General features: G+C 45.3%; 1 protein-coding gene across 3 annotated transcripts in view; it reads left to right on the forward strand.

The window, feature by feature from the left end:
- The window catches only part of ITGA2B (integrin subunit alpha 2b), a 298,569-nt gene that overhangs the window by 203,927 nt on the left and 79,891 nt on the right, over nt 1–14,751 (forward strand). For all 3 annotated transcript variants that reach the window (XM_078645167.1, XM_078645165.1, XM_078645166.1), the window contains 3 exons: nt 399–479; nt 751–856; nt 9,976–10,125. In XM_078645167.1, the coding sequence (XP_078501293.1) occupies nt 399–479; nt 751–856; nt 9,976–10,125 (337 nt within the window). The remainder of the gene's footprint in view (nt 1–398; nt 480–750; nt 857–9,975; nt 10,126–14,751) is intronic.

Genomic DNA, 14,751 nt, shown 5'->3' on the forward strand with positions numbered 1-14,751 from the left:
CTTCACACCTAGTTTGAGATCTCAGAGTGTGTTTGCGTATTGCATTGATACGGCACATATAGATATGGCATGGAGGCAGTATCCTCTTTTGCATTTAGGATGCTAGCTTCTCTACCGCAGTGTTGGGCTTGGGTTCATTTTATAGGACAGTTTGTAGGGTGAGCAAGAAAAACAGAAACCTTTGACTCAATGTATAGTTTATTTTCCCAGCAAAGATGGGTTCCTGGTTGATGACATTCTGATGTATTTTAAGACAGAAGGATGGGAAGAGATTGCATTGAAGTTCATGAAATGAAGGATGCTGGAGACCATTTCAAGGTGTTCTTTGTCCCTTTCATAAGCCTTTTGTATTGTATTATATTCACAAAGTTATTGTCTAAAACCTCGCTCTCCTTCAGCAAGAACAGTCAGAATCCCAACAGCGAAGTGGAGACTCTGCAGATTCCGGTTGCAGCTGATGCTACGCTCGACTTGCGGGGGTAAGCCCACAGTGAAAGTCTGGAATTAATTCCATCCATCTAGAAAAATTAATATTAAGGCCAGGTTACTATTAGAATGCCGTAAATGTGACATGAGCATCATATATCAAAGCCAACATATATGGCCATTGAGAGTACTAGTGTATGTGAATGACCATCCAGAGTACAAGTATATGAACACCAATGTGACCTCCACAGACTCACAGTAGTGCTATGTGCTGAATCCAGAACCTGAGCATTGAGGATAGTCTTTCTTTGGCATCTTTTGCAGGAGCTCATTGCCAGCCGAGCTTGTCCTACCACTAGCCAACTGGAAACCCATGGAGCATTCCAAGAAACCGCGGGACCATGGAGAAGAGGTGGTGCATATCTATGAGGTAAGGGGTCGGAGATGTTGATTCGTGGTGATGCAAGGTTAGCCTCTGCATGGCTTGGATCCAGGAAGAATTAGTCCTCTGCTAAAAATGTATATATCTTTGAAGTGATGTTTTTGTATATCTGTGGGACTGTTGTCTGAGAGGTGATATTGACATGGGATAAGCTATTGTCATGTTCTTGCAAATGATGGTATTAAACCCTTACTCGGTTTGATCACCACCATAGATAAGGCCCTACATCTTAGGAACTGAGGCCATTTACTCATTCTCTGACATGCCAGCTTGTTGTGAGAGATTCTGCCAAAAGCTTTCTCAAAATCAGAATCCAGGGAGGAATTGTTTAAGAAGCAACTTACTTTGTGCAGAATAAATAAACTCCACTAGTGTAACCCTCCACCCCAGTCTGTATCTATGTATGGAGGTGCCAGACTTAAAGTAATTTGAACATGGTGCATTAAGTTAAAATATAAGTTTTAAGTAACACTGTGTACGTAGGTGCTATACTTATAGTAATTAGAAGGTGGTGTGCAAATTCTACTTTTGTTAATTTAAGAATTTAATTACCTTTTACTATTTTAATGAAATAATGTTCAAAGTGTAGTACTGAGTGTTATTTATTAAGGTCCCGTTAATATTTGTGTTGTACAGCAAAATGAATGAGAGTGTCGTACAGTTGAGTGTTGTTGAGTGGAGTATTGTATAGTGAAATTGAGGGCAAAGTAGTGGGGTAGAGTGGGAAGCAGTGTAGTTAGAGCATTGTAGAGTGGAGTTGTATAGAGTGCATTAGTGTGTTGTGCAGTGGAGCTGCGTAGATTGAATGATTGGACAGTGGCATAGAGCCAGGGTAAGGTCTCATGCAGTGGAGTAGAGTTCAGTGGAGTTGCATAACGTAGTGTGAAGTAAAGTATAATATAGTGTATTAGCATGCCGTAAAGTAGATAGGTGTGGAGTTGATTATAGTCTAATGGCATAGTGTATAGTTGTGTAGAGTCTTATAAATTGTAGTGGTGTCTTTTGGGGTACAGTGGAGTGCGGTATTGTAGAGTATTGGAAAGTGTTGTTTCGTGAAATACAGTGTTGTACAATTGAGTGTATTGGCGTAGATTGTACTGCAGAGTTAGACAGTGGAGTGTACATGGATAGACCGAAGTAGAGTCTCGTACAGTGCCATAGAGTGCAGTGCAGTTTTATAGAGTGCAGTTCTAGAGAGCGGAGGAGAGTGTCGTACAGTGGAGCTGTGTAGAGTGCAGTGGCATACACTGTAGTGGCATCAAGTGGAGTATCATACAGTGGAGTAGCATATAGTGGAATAGACTACAGTGGAATATCATGCAGTCTATCCGCTTACAGTGGACTGTAGAAGAGTGGATTGACAAAGTGGAATAGCGTAGACTGGAGTGTCGTAGAGTGGAGTGCCATACATTTGAATAACGTACAGTGTAGTGAAGTACAGTGGAGTGGTGTAAAGTGGAGTGGTGTACAGTGGAGTAGGGTATGGTGGAGTAGGATACAATGGAGTCACGAAGACTGGAGTGGCATACAGTGCAGTATGATCAAGTGGAATGCCACATAGTGGAGTCAAGTACAAAGTAGTGGCGTTCAATGCAATATCATAGAATGGAGTGTTGTATCGTAGTTTTGCATACATTTGAGTGACATACAGTGTAGTGCCATACAGTGGAATATAATAGGGTGCCATGGCATACAGTGGAGTGGCGTACAGTGGAATAGTGTATAGTTGAGTAGCGTACAGTGGGTGACAAGAATTGACAAAATAATAATTTGTTTATTTGGTTGCATAAGTTAATTAAAACCATTGCATTACAATAAAACATTAAAAAAAGCACATCCGAACTCATAGAGGTAAAAAGAAATCTGGGAAAGTGCAATAGTTAAATGCCAGCATTTGTCTAGGAGCTTCTTATCATATTTTCAATTGGGCGTTGCCTATTGGCTGGTCCCATAAGAAAATGTCACCCAACTAGCTCCTTCAAATCACCAAAGCTACTTTTGTTTCTATTCTTTTCGCTGATACTCTTTTTCTTGTCAAGTGCTTGTGCTTTGCGACTGTGTAGGGGAATGTTCTTTTGCGGGCCTTTGTTTAAAATAATCCAGTATCCGCGTTTGGACAGTTCGAAGGCTGGGTCGGGAGGCCAAGCCAGGGTACATAGCACCCCTGATAGTTTGTACAAATCTTCTGCAGCGGACCAGGATATAAGGTTCTTTTTGTGTGAAGTGGCATAGACTGGATTGGCGTCCAGTGTAGTGCATACAGTGGAGTTGCAAATACTGCAGTGGCGTACAGTGCAGATGGGGTAAAGTGGAATAGCATATAGTGTAGTGTTGCAGACTGGCATGTCATCCAAGGGAATAGCGTGGAATGGAATGGCGTAGAGTGGAGGGGGGTACAGTGGAGTAGCGTGCATTGAAGTGCCAAACAGTGAAATAAGGTAGAGTGGAGTGGTGTACAGTGTATTGGCTGCTGAAGCAGAGTCCCAAGATGGCTACCAACACTTCCTGGTTGATGTGTTGGCAGCCAATCAGAGCTCTGTCTATGCCTGCACGAGCTGGTTATTATTCGCGAAGTTGTTGCAGCCAGCGATATACAAATTTGGATTTCCTTTCATTATTTGACAACTGCTGAACGGATTTACATCAAATAACTGAAAGTGTGATGTATCTACATAAGCAAATATACCTTGCTGCCAAATTCGGTGCAATTCTGTCTAGTGGTTCGGGCTGTAGTCGTGTTCTAAACTCCTATGGGAATTAACATGGGAAATACTTTTTTTGAACCCCCTTTTTCTCAGGCAACGCTTGCTGGATAACTCCGAACTTGTGTGAGTGAGCAAGTGGGTGTGTGAGTGGCTGAGTGGATGTGCAATTGTGTGTGTGAGTGTGTGAAGGGGTGTATGAGTGGCGTTATGCAGTCACTCACATACCCACTCACAGAAAACCCACAAAATACCTACCACACACCCTCACAGACTCACACAGCCACTCACACACTCACTCACATACCCATTCACATACTCACACACCCACTTGTACACTCACATGACCACTCACATACCCATACAGCTACTCACACACCTACTCAGACTTACAAAACCACTACCATACCTACTCAGAGACCCACAAAGCCACTCACTCACTCACACACCCATTCACATACTCAAACACCAACTTGTACGCTCAAACAGCCACTCACCAATACAGCCACTCTTACACCTACTCAGACCCACAAAACTACTACCACACCCACTCATAGACCCACACAGCCACCCAAACACTCATTCACACACACAGCCACTCACACCCCACTCAAATACCCACAAAACCACTACCACACCCACTTACAGACACACACAATCACTCACACACCCAATTGCACACCCACACAACCACTCTCATCTACTCACATACCCATTTAGACACTCACACACCCATGTGCACACCCACACTGCCACTCACACCCACACACAGTCCCATAATCCCACTACCACACCCACTCATAGACCCACACAGTCATTCACACATCCACTCACACATCCACTCTCACACACACCCACATAGCCACTCACAGAAAAATATAGCCACTCACACAGCCACTCACAGATCCACTAAAGCACCAGAACACCCACTCATAGACCACACAGCAATTCACACACCCACTCACACATCCATACAGCCACTCACAGACCTACAAAACCACTACCACACCCACTTGCATACCCAAACAGCCACTTACACATCCACTCACACATCCATTCACACACTCACACAAAAAGGTTACAAGGGCGTTATAGTTAGGAAATAGCATTAATTCTCCGAAAGAAACAAAGTTTACGGGGACATTGTAGTTAAGAAATAAAATTAAAAAACAACTTGAAAACTCAATGAAAAAAACATAGGGTACCGGAATATTATATTTAGGTTCAGATTTTAGTGGTTTTGTGGGTCTGAGTGGGTGTTTGAGTGGCTGTATGGGTGGGTGCATGGCTCTGTGAGTGGCTTTGTCGGTGTGTAAGTGAGTGTGTGAGTGCGTTAATGGGTATTTGAGTGAGTGTGTAGTAGTGGATTTGTAGGTCTGTGAGTGGTTGTATAAGGCGTGTGAGTGGGTGTCTGAATGGCTGTGTGGGTGTGCAATTGGGGGTGTGAGTGTATGAATGGATGTGTGAGTGGCAGCTGTGTGAAGCTGTGAGTGGGTATATATGTTTTTTTATTGGGGTCTGGATCCACGAATCAGCCGCAGATTCACATGGGTGCCGCGCTGAGTGCCATGGTAGATCCATGGATCCTCATGCAAGCAAATAAACATTTTCCCACAATTTATTTCCCACAAGGGATCTCTTACAGACCCCTCCTATATCCCATGGGGTCCGGATACATCTAGCCAAACCCCTTATATCCTATTTCTACTTTATTTCCCCCCTCACCCCTCCCCTCCGGGACCGTGTCCTGATTCACAAAATGGCGGCCACAATTTTTCTCTCAGGTTGGGGTCAGCCAATCATAGCATTACTGTAGGCGCAAGAATCCATGGATTTTCTGCTGTGGATCCGCGTCTCTAGATATACATAATTGTTTTTTCTTTAATAACTCTAAAACAGATTTGAACCAAATTAATAAAAACACTTTTTTGGACCAAGATCTGGCTTTCTGCCAAATTTGGTGTAATTCCGTTCAGCCGTTCGAGCTATAATCGTGTCGAAAAACCCCTGTGGTAAATTACATGAGGAAAACGTTTTTTGGGACCCTCCCATTTTCTCGCCCCTGCTTGATGAATCACCCCAACACTTTCCAGACAGCATCTGAAGTGAATGGCAAAATAGTTTTAAAAGTTATTAGCAAAACAAAAAACGCTTTTCCTATGGAAACTAGGTCCTAACTATAACTACTTATGTATATACCTTCTGCCGAAAACACAATGCATTTCGGCATGAAACCTGCCTTTATCATGGTGTGCTCCATTATTATTATTCTTATTAAATTGCACTTGTATAGCGCGTATCTACCCGGAGGCCTCGTAGCGCTTCAAGCTGAATTCTGGTGTAGGCTCAGGGGGATCAACACGTCTTTACAAACAGATGAAAACCAAAAAAAATGCCAAAACGCATTGGGTGTTCCACAGAAGATTAAATAAATGAATGAACTGAAAATTGTATTATTGACTTTATGAAGCAAGTGCGTATCCCATACACTTGGCAGTGTTCGGAGGTGGACTGGTAATGTTTCGGGGGTTCTTCAAACCTTGCCACGTACCAGTGCCGGCTTTGGGTCCCGGCTCTTTGAGGATTCTGTGGCATATATATATTGCTATATCTATATATATATATATATATCTGTGTATATATATTCACACACTGAAAAATCCAAAAGTTACAGGGACATTATAGTTAGGAAATAAATTAAAAAAACCTTAGAAGTTCACTGAAAAAAAAAGATTACAGGGACGTTATAGTTAGGCTCAGATTTCATTTGTACAAAACCTTAGAAATTAAGCAGTTATAGTTACCTGAGCTAATTATAACTTACGCTTTCGCAATGCACTACATATGACCTCACGTATTACATCCCTCATGACGTGGTCGGTGACATCACTCATCTCTGCCTCGGCTGCGAGGACTCCACTACGAGTGTGGAGGCCCTTTGTAAATCGGGCTATTAAACTGTAACATCAGCAGGTTATGATCTGAGCTGACCTTGGGACACTGTTACATAATAGCTCATTTGGACACACAATTGATCTAAACATGAGTATTGTCTGCATGGAGTAAATTAGAATGTGAAGTCAGGTTCAGCCCCCTCTAGGCAGAGCCATCAATTAATAAGGCCATGTGTATAAAGAAGTTGGCGATTGGAGGTCCTGATGTTCCTCATTCTGCCCCCTCCCTTGATAGTCACTTCTTCCTGGCTTCTATTCAAGGGGCAATTAAAATTCCACATATTATGACCTTTCCTTCCCATGATGCAAGTTCTCTACTTAAAAAAAGGGAGTTATGCAGAATCGTCCAAGTTAGGTCCATATATGGCACATAATTCAAAGAGTAAACATACAAAACATCCAAATTGGGCAATAGCCTAGCTACCATGATTATCAGAGGCTGTGTGTCAGACTTGACAACAATCACGCTTCCTCAATGTAGCCATCCCCTGGATAGATGCATTTTGTTGTCAAGATATTTAGAGTTTGGTGGACAGGATACTCTGTCAAAGCGTGTCTGATATCACGTCCACCGTATTACACAAGTGCTATAGACTATAATGCACTCGGAAAATGGTGGACGGGATAATCTCCACATTTGTGACGGTGTATCCCTTCTGCAAACTCTAAATAATGTCTCAAGCAGGTAACGTACAGTGTGTTGTTTGTTACAATGTGGTTTTGTTGAAGACAGAGATTTTTAGCCCTATACTTTTTAGCTCTTATGCAAACATCTGTCCATTTTGGGCTGAAATTCTCACTTTTACATTTCAATTGGCTAATGAAATGTCAACTATGTTAATGGCACAGTATACAACCCACCGTCTCCTCCAGACAAAGTATACTGGTGACAGTATTTTCCGCTTTTCTCCATTTTTCCTCCCCTGCATTTCCCGCTGGCCCTTGGCCCCATTTTCCCCCACCGTACCCCCCCCCCCCCCAGCCCTAAACTCCCTCCCTGTGCCTTGCCTTCTCCTCCCTGAGAAAAAATTATCCACGCCATAGCTGTAGTAACAGTCATCAAGGCTCTCCTGCTAGAAATCTCCCTCACCCTCCGCATGACTCGCCCTAATGCCCTAAAATCACACTGATGCACATCACACTTCACACGGCATAACCAATCTATTCTGATACCATTATTTAAAGACAGACAAATTACCTTTGTCCACAAACCACAGTAGTATTATAAATATAAATAAAGTGGACTATCTTTTCGTGTTATTCTGGAAGTGCTAAAGCAAGTCTATTATTCCTTTCTAATCTTCATTCGTGCAAGCTAGTGAAATACTCATTGGTCAATCACGTAATTGTGTATGTAGTGATCAACCACCTTAGACTCACCACATAACTTTCCACAAATATGGGCATGCTTTGCACAGTTTAAAAGTACTTTGTATCTCTCACATCCACTGCTCTCCTTTAAAATGTGATGCGGCCCAAGATACCCAGTGCCACTTTCTTCCACTTTCTTTTACTGATCTTCAAACCAACATAGTCCTCTCTTTTCTTTAACCTTCTGTTGAAAAGTCTCAGATCCTCAGTTACATCACCATCATGCAGCATAGGAAATGTTTTGAATATTCTCACCCCTTCAGCCACCACGCATTATTGTAATGTAGCACCGTGCTGCGTTTCATCAGAGTACCTTTTACCCCTAGAGGTCAATAAATATCTCGTCAAACTATCAACCCATGTGCTTCATGACATGCTGTCTTCCCAAAGATGTGGTTAAAACCGAGAGGGTGACATGGGTGCCATAATGAAACGTCTGCCGAGATCCAAATGTTATACCATAACTCAGGTTACACCAACATGACACATCAGCTATGTAGTCACAACTGTCCTAATCCACCTGGCAGGGCAATTAAACATGAAGTAGAAATAAAGTAGACAACTCTATCCATAATGCAATCAACTAATAACTTCCTGTTGCATGCATGCATGCTTCCAAGATGTGAGCAGTGCTTGCGAAGGTGCTCAAGGCCCTGTATGCAACGTTTACAACGAAATTTTTATAACGCACTACCATTACAACGCAGGTATTACCACGCATACCATTACAACGCATTGCGCTGGGGGGCGCTCTAGGATAGGGAATAAGTTTAATTTTCTATCCAACACCTTCCCTAGTGTCCACGGGGACTGGAGTTGGAATAGAAAATTATACTTACCACTATCCAGCACCTCTAAGCGCTATGCGTTGTAATGGTATGCGTGGTAAAAACCGCATTGTAAAGGTATGCGTGGTAAAAGTATGCGTTGTAACGTCATACATCCTCAAGGCCCTGGAGTGCTGCAAGCGTATAGCATCATGCGAAACTGATGCAAACCTTTATTAGTTGGCAACAGAGTGTAGAGCTGATTGTGCATTAAATGTTGGTCCATGTGGCACCTGTGAGTCATCTATCCTAAAACAAAAGCGAGGCATCCAGCTGTGTAAAGGGTGGAAGTCTAATGAGTGTATTACAATCTTCCACCACAGTGCTAATCGAGCTGCAATATTTGTAAGGTTACCTAGTGCAATTGCTGTCGCAAATGTTTGCCCAGAGTGATTAGGTGAGCTGGTAGCAGCGAGTGTGGAGCAAGTGTCATTGCTTGAATTAGATAAAGAAGAGAGTTCAGCCAAACAGTTTCCCATTAAGTTTTGACATGGGAATGTGTTTCAAGTTCAGACGTGGAACATGGTGTGGGTTGATATGGTGCAGAAAGGTCATTCCAAGATTCTCCCCCAGAAGTTGCATTGGGTGTAAGAGGTGTATATATTATCTAATAAGGAATGAACTGCTAGAGTAAGGTATTGGAGTATCATGAAGATAAGGAAGAGTCATGTATGTATTAATCTAAGGATTTAACAGGGATGATGCTTGGCTGATGCTTGAAGGAGCTTCGAGCAGGGTGGAAGATAAAAAACTCATGGAGTCCAAGTGTCAAATGTAGAAAGAGGGAAAAAGAGCCAGTGGATGAAGAAGTGGCCAACAGTAAGTATTGTGAATAGTCGTGCCAGTGCTTCTCATGTTGGGGCACTGCATAGCAAAGTTACAAGGTACTATGTGAGGGTTCCCGGTAAGTATTACTTTTATGGAAGAAATTGGTTGTAACTGGGCCATCAGTATGTATAAGTACTGCGTCTGTTTTGTTGAGGGAGCATATAGTATGTTAAGGTTGCTGGTGGATAGGTTACATGTGTAAAGTGATAAGGTTGCAAGTGAGTTTCTCATCAGAATAGTGAGTGTTTGGTAAATGATTGTGTGGGACAGGGGATGCCGGGTCCTCCACATTTGGACTGAGATGTTTTCAACCCTAATTGTGCATTTATGCTGAGTACAGCATCCTTCCTTCTCGCGTATCGTCTTAAACACCGGAAGTCCTTCCTCCCCAATATCCTTATCTGTTTGCTTTCTTTTCTATGCAGTTGCACAACGCCGGACCAGGAGACGTTCAAGTGGATGTGGAACTGGAATTTCCTGATCGCTATCAGGACGACTTCTTTTTGTACCTTTTACAGCTGGATCACGATAGTGGGGTCACGTGCAGCAACAGCTCGAGGCTAAACCCCCGTGACGTAAGAAGGAGGTTTAAGGGCTACAATCTTTTTTGAAGGAGGGCTTCATCAATTTTGAAGAGTGTCCTCATTCAGTATGAGTCAACTTAAGCAACTGCCCAATGTATTGGCCTTTGCAATGTTTTACCTTCCAGACATGCAGTACCTCTACTGTAACCGTACTGTGCATTGATACACCTCCTTGAAAGAGCTTCTGTTACCTCAACCTAGTACTACGTTCACAAAACACACATGCACTCTCTCTCTCTCTCTCTCTCTGATGAACTTAAGCTCAAACCCTCAGCTACTATAGTTTACTTCTCGTCTGGTAAAACTGTTCTGATCCAATACAAGAGAGTCTCTCACACCTCCAACCTGTGTACAAAAACCTTGACTTTGATTTGATGAACCCCCTGATAAGCAATGCTAGGGACGCACATGGAGCTCGCCTAATATACCTCCGACCTGCCCTAAGGGTACCCTACCGCATCCCTATGCCACATTTGAGGCATACCTCTACCAATATGCCTGAGATCTAACATGATGGCCAACTTGCTGATACAGTACATCACATCACTCTCCCAATGCACCTTAATGCTAGTTCAGTGAACTTTGCCTATTTCAGAGGCAAACTCCCTATTTTGAGATGAAATTCCTTGGGTAGATTAAGATAATTTTCCATTTTAGCATTTTCTCTCCTAAAATGTTGTACAGTCCAACTGAAGTAAATCTCTGAGTGAGAATCATACTATTTAGATATAAACATCTCTCTGCAGAGCTTTCAAAGGATGCTGACCAGTTGAACCCCAAGTTAATCCAATGGTTGGGCCCTTTGCCTATCACTACCAATGTATCTGGTGACCGTAATGGTGACCGTCCTGATACCATCGGAAGCGGTCGCTCCCCACGCTCCCTGTCCTGCCTGGGTATCGTTGGAACTTACTTACATTGCCTGCTTACAATTCGAATTGCTACCTGCCTAGACCGCTGCCTGCTCAATGATAACAGCGTGTGCAACTTAATTTAAACAGCGCTTTACTGCTATTTTATCTCTGCTGCATTATCGTTGCCTGCTCGTTTAATTCATTGTGCGCATTGGACTTTGCTAGCGCTTTCACTCCCCATTGCTCCATAGCGCTTGGTGCCCCAACCTGATTCGGTGTTGTTATTGTTGCCTTCCATTTTGTTGGTTGTTGTCCTGCCTCAGAGCCCGTCCTCTCCACCCCGCACCCGCCTCCCAGCTGCTCCTCCCACCCACGGACTTCTAAGGCTCTCCACGCCCTCCTTTGCGCTGTGACCGTCCTGATACCATCGGAAGCGGTCGCTCCCCACGCTCCCTGTCCTGCATGGGTATCGTTGGAACTTACTTGCATTGCCTGCTTACAATTCGAATTGCTACCTGCCTAGACCGCTGCCTGCTCAATGATAACAGCGTGTGCAACTTAATTTAAACAGCGCTTTACTGCTATTTTATCTCTGCTGCATTATCGTTGCCTGATCGTTTTTTCATTGTGCGCATTGGACTTTGCTAGCGCTTTCACTCCCCATTGCTCCATAGCGCTTGGTGCCCCAACCTGATTCGGTGTTGTTATTGTTGCCTTCCATTTTGTTGGTTGTTGTCCTGCCTCAGAGCCTGTCCTCTCCACCCCGCACCCGCCTCCCAGCTGCTCCTCCCACCCACGGACTTCTAAGGCTCTCCACACCCTCCTTTGCGCTGTGACCGTCCTGATACCATCGGAAGCGGTCGCTCCCCACGCTCCCTGTCCTGCCTGGGTATCGTTGGAACTTACTTGCATTGCCTGCTTACAATTCGAATTGCTACCTGCCTAGACCGCTGCCTGCTCAATGATAACAGCGTGTGCAACTTAATTTAAACAGCGCTTTACTGCTATTTTATCTCTGCTGCATTATCGTTGCCTGCTCGTTTTTTCATTGTGCGCATTGGACTTTGCTAGCGCTTTCACTCCCCATTGATCCATAGTGCTTGGTGCCCCAACCTGATTCGGTGTTGTTATTGTTGCCTTCCATTTTGTTGGTTGTTGTCCTGCCTCAGAGCCCATCCTCTCCACCCCGCACCCGCCTCCCAGCTGCTCCTCCCACCCACGGACTTCTAAGGCTCTCCACGCCCTCCTTTGCGCTGTGACCGTCCTGATACCATCGGAAGCGGTCGCTCCCCACGCTCCCTGTCCTGCCTGGGTATCGTTGGAACTTACTTGCATTGCCTGCTTACAATTCGAATTGCTACCTGCCTAGACCGCTGCCTGCTCAATGATAACAGCGTGTGCAACTTAATTTAAACAGCGCTTTACTGCTATTTTATCTCTGCTGCATTATCGTTGCCTGCTCGTTTTTTCATTGTGCGCATTGGACTTTGCTAGCGCTTTCACTCCCCATTGCTCCATAGCGCTTGGTGCCCCAACCTGATTCGGTGTTGTTATTGTTGCCTTCCATTTTGTTGGTTGTTGTCCTGCCTCAGAGCCCGTCCTCTCCACCCCGCACCCGCCTCCCAGCTGCTCCTCCCACGCTCCGCCCCCTCCTCTATGCACTTATGTCAGAACAGTCCACGCGCAGCGGTCACGTGCTGCGGACGCGCCCCTTGCGCGCCGAAGGTGCGCCAAAGGTAAGCCCGTCTACGCCCGTCCGCGCCTGGACCGCGCCCAGCGCCAGACCCCCTTGTCCACGCAAACCCCACTCCACCCGCATTACATATGCCGCCGCCACCATTCTAGCCCTTAACCCCGGACGCACACCGCAATGCTACGAAGCTGAGCCAGGACGCACCCACGGTCCCTTCGCCTGCCACTCCTGCAAATTTACCAGCACAAAGACCCATACCACTTCCACCAACACCAAAAACAGCTCCGACTCCAACCACCTGAAGTGCATCCTGCTGAACACCCGCTCGATCCACAGACACGCCACTGAACTCTGGGATCTACTGGACACTACATCACCGGACATCGCCTTCCTTACTGAAACATGGATGAACGCGTCATCAACACCCGACATCGCCATAGCCATCCCGGACAACTACAAAATCATCCGAAAAGACCGCCCCATCCAAACAGGAGGAGGCATCGCCATCGTCCATAAGAACACCATCAAAATCGCGACCAACTCCGACGACAACCTCACAACTGCCGAACACCTCCACTTCCTGATCCACACCGACCCTAGGACCACACTTAGAGGCACCCTCATCTACAGACCTCCAGGAACCCGTAAACAATTCAGCGAAGACATCACTGACTTCATCAGTCCACATGCCCTCGCATCCGAGAACTACATTCTACTAGGAGACCTCAACTTCCACCTGGAAAAGAATAATGACAGCAACACCACCACCCTTCTTGACAACCTGGCCATTCTCGGACTCAAACAACTTGTGGACACCCCCACCCATGTAGCCGGACATACGCTCGACCCAATCTTCACCTCCAGCAAACATATCTCCTTTGATCACTCCACAGCCCTCCATTGGACGGACCACAGTTGTGTTCACTTCAGCTACAAAACCACCTCGACCCACAACCCCCCACATCCTATTCCCCAAAGAAAATGGAACAAAATCACCACCGACCAACTCCTCACATCACTCAACCAAAACCCACCCACCCTCTCATCGAACCCAAACGAAGCGGCCATCAAACTCAAACAATGGATCACTCACAGCGCTGATGAATTAGCACCCTTGAAAAACCATTGCACCAAACAAAACAGCAAAAAGGCCCCCTGATTCAACGATGACCTTAAGAAATCCAAGAAGCTATGCCGCACTCTCGAGAAAACATGGAGAAAAAACCCAACCACCAACAACATGTCCACCCTCAAGACAGCCACCCGCAAGCACCACCAGCTGATTCGATCAACCAAGAAATCTGCTTTCAAGAATCGACTCGACAACAACGCCCATAACAGCAAGGAACTATTCAACATCGTCAAAGAATTCACCAACCCCACCGCAGCCTCAAATGACATCACTCCCTCCCAAAACCTCTGCGACTCATTATCCTCCTTCTTCTACAACAAAATTGCAGACATTCATAAAAGTTTCGGAAACAGCTCCAACGAACAATACTCCCCACCCCCCTCAGAACATAAACCGCCCGCTAACAACCTCAGCACCTGGAACCCAATTTCCACTGAAGATACCATCCGCCTGATGAACTCCATCCATTCTGGCTCGCCAACCGACCCATGCCCCCACCACATCTTTAACAAAGCTGACTCCATCATCGCACCCCATTTCCGTGATGTCATCAACTGCTCCTTCAACTCTGCTACCTTCCCAGAAAGCTGGAAACATGCCGAAGTCAGCGCCCTCCTGAAGAAACCAACTGCAGACCCCTCCGAACTTAAAAACTACCGCCCCATATCCCTCCTCCCATTCCCGGCCAAAGTCATTGAGAAAGCCGTCAATAGCAACTCGCCGCCTTCCTCGAATCCAACAACTCCCTCGATCCCTCACAATCCGGCTTTCGAGCCAAACACAGCACCGAAACAGCCCTCATCGCTGCAACAGACGACATCCGAACACTTCTGGACAACGGAGAAACAGTGGCCCTCATTCTACTCGACCTCTCCGCCGCCTTCGACACGGTTTGCCACAGCACCCTCATACAACGTCTCAACAACATCGGCATACAA

This window comes from Lissotriton helveticus, chromosome 5_1 (assembly GCF_964261635.1).
Source record: "Lissotriton helveticus chromosome 5_1, aLisHel1.1, whole genome shotgun sequence".
NCBI classification, from domain to species: Eukaryota; Metazoa; Chordata; class Amphibia; order Caudata; family Salamandridae; genus Lissotriton; species Lissotriton helveticus.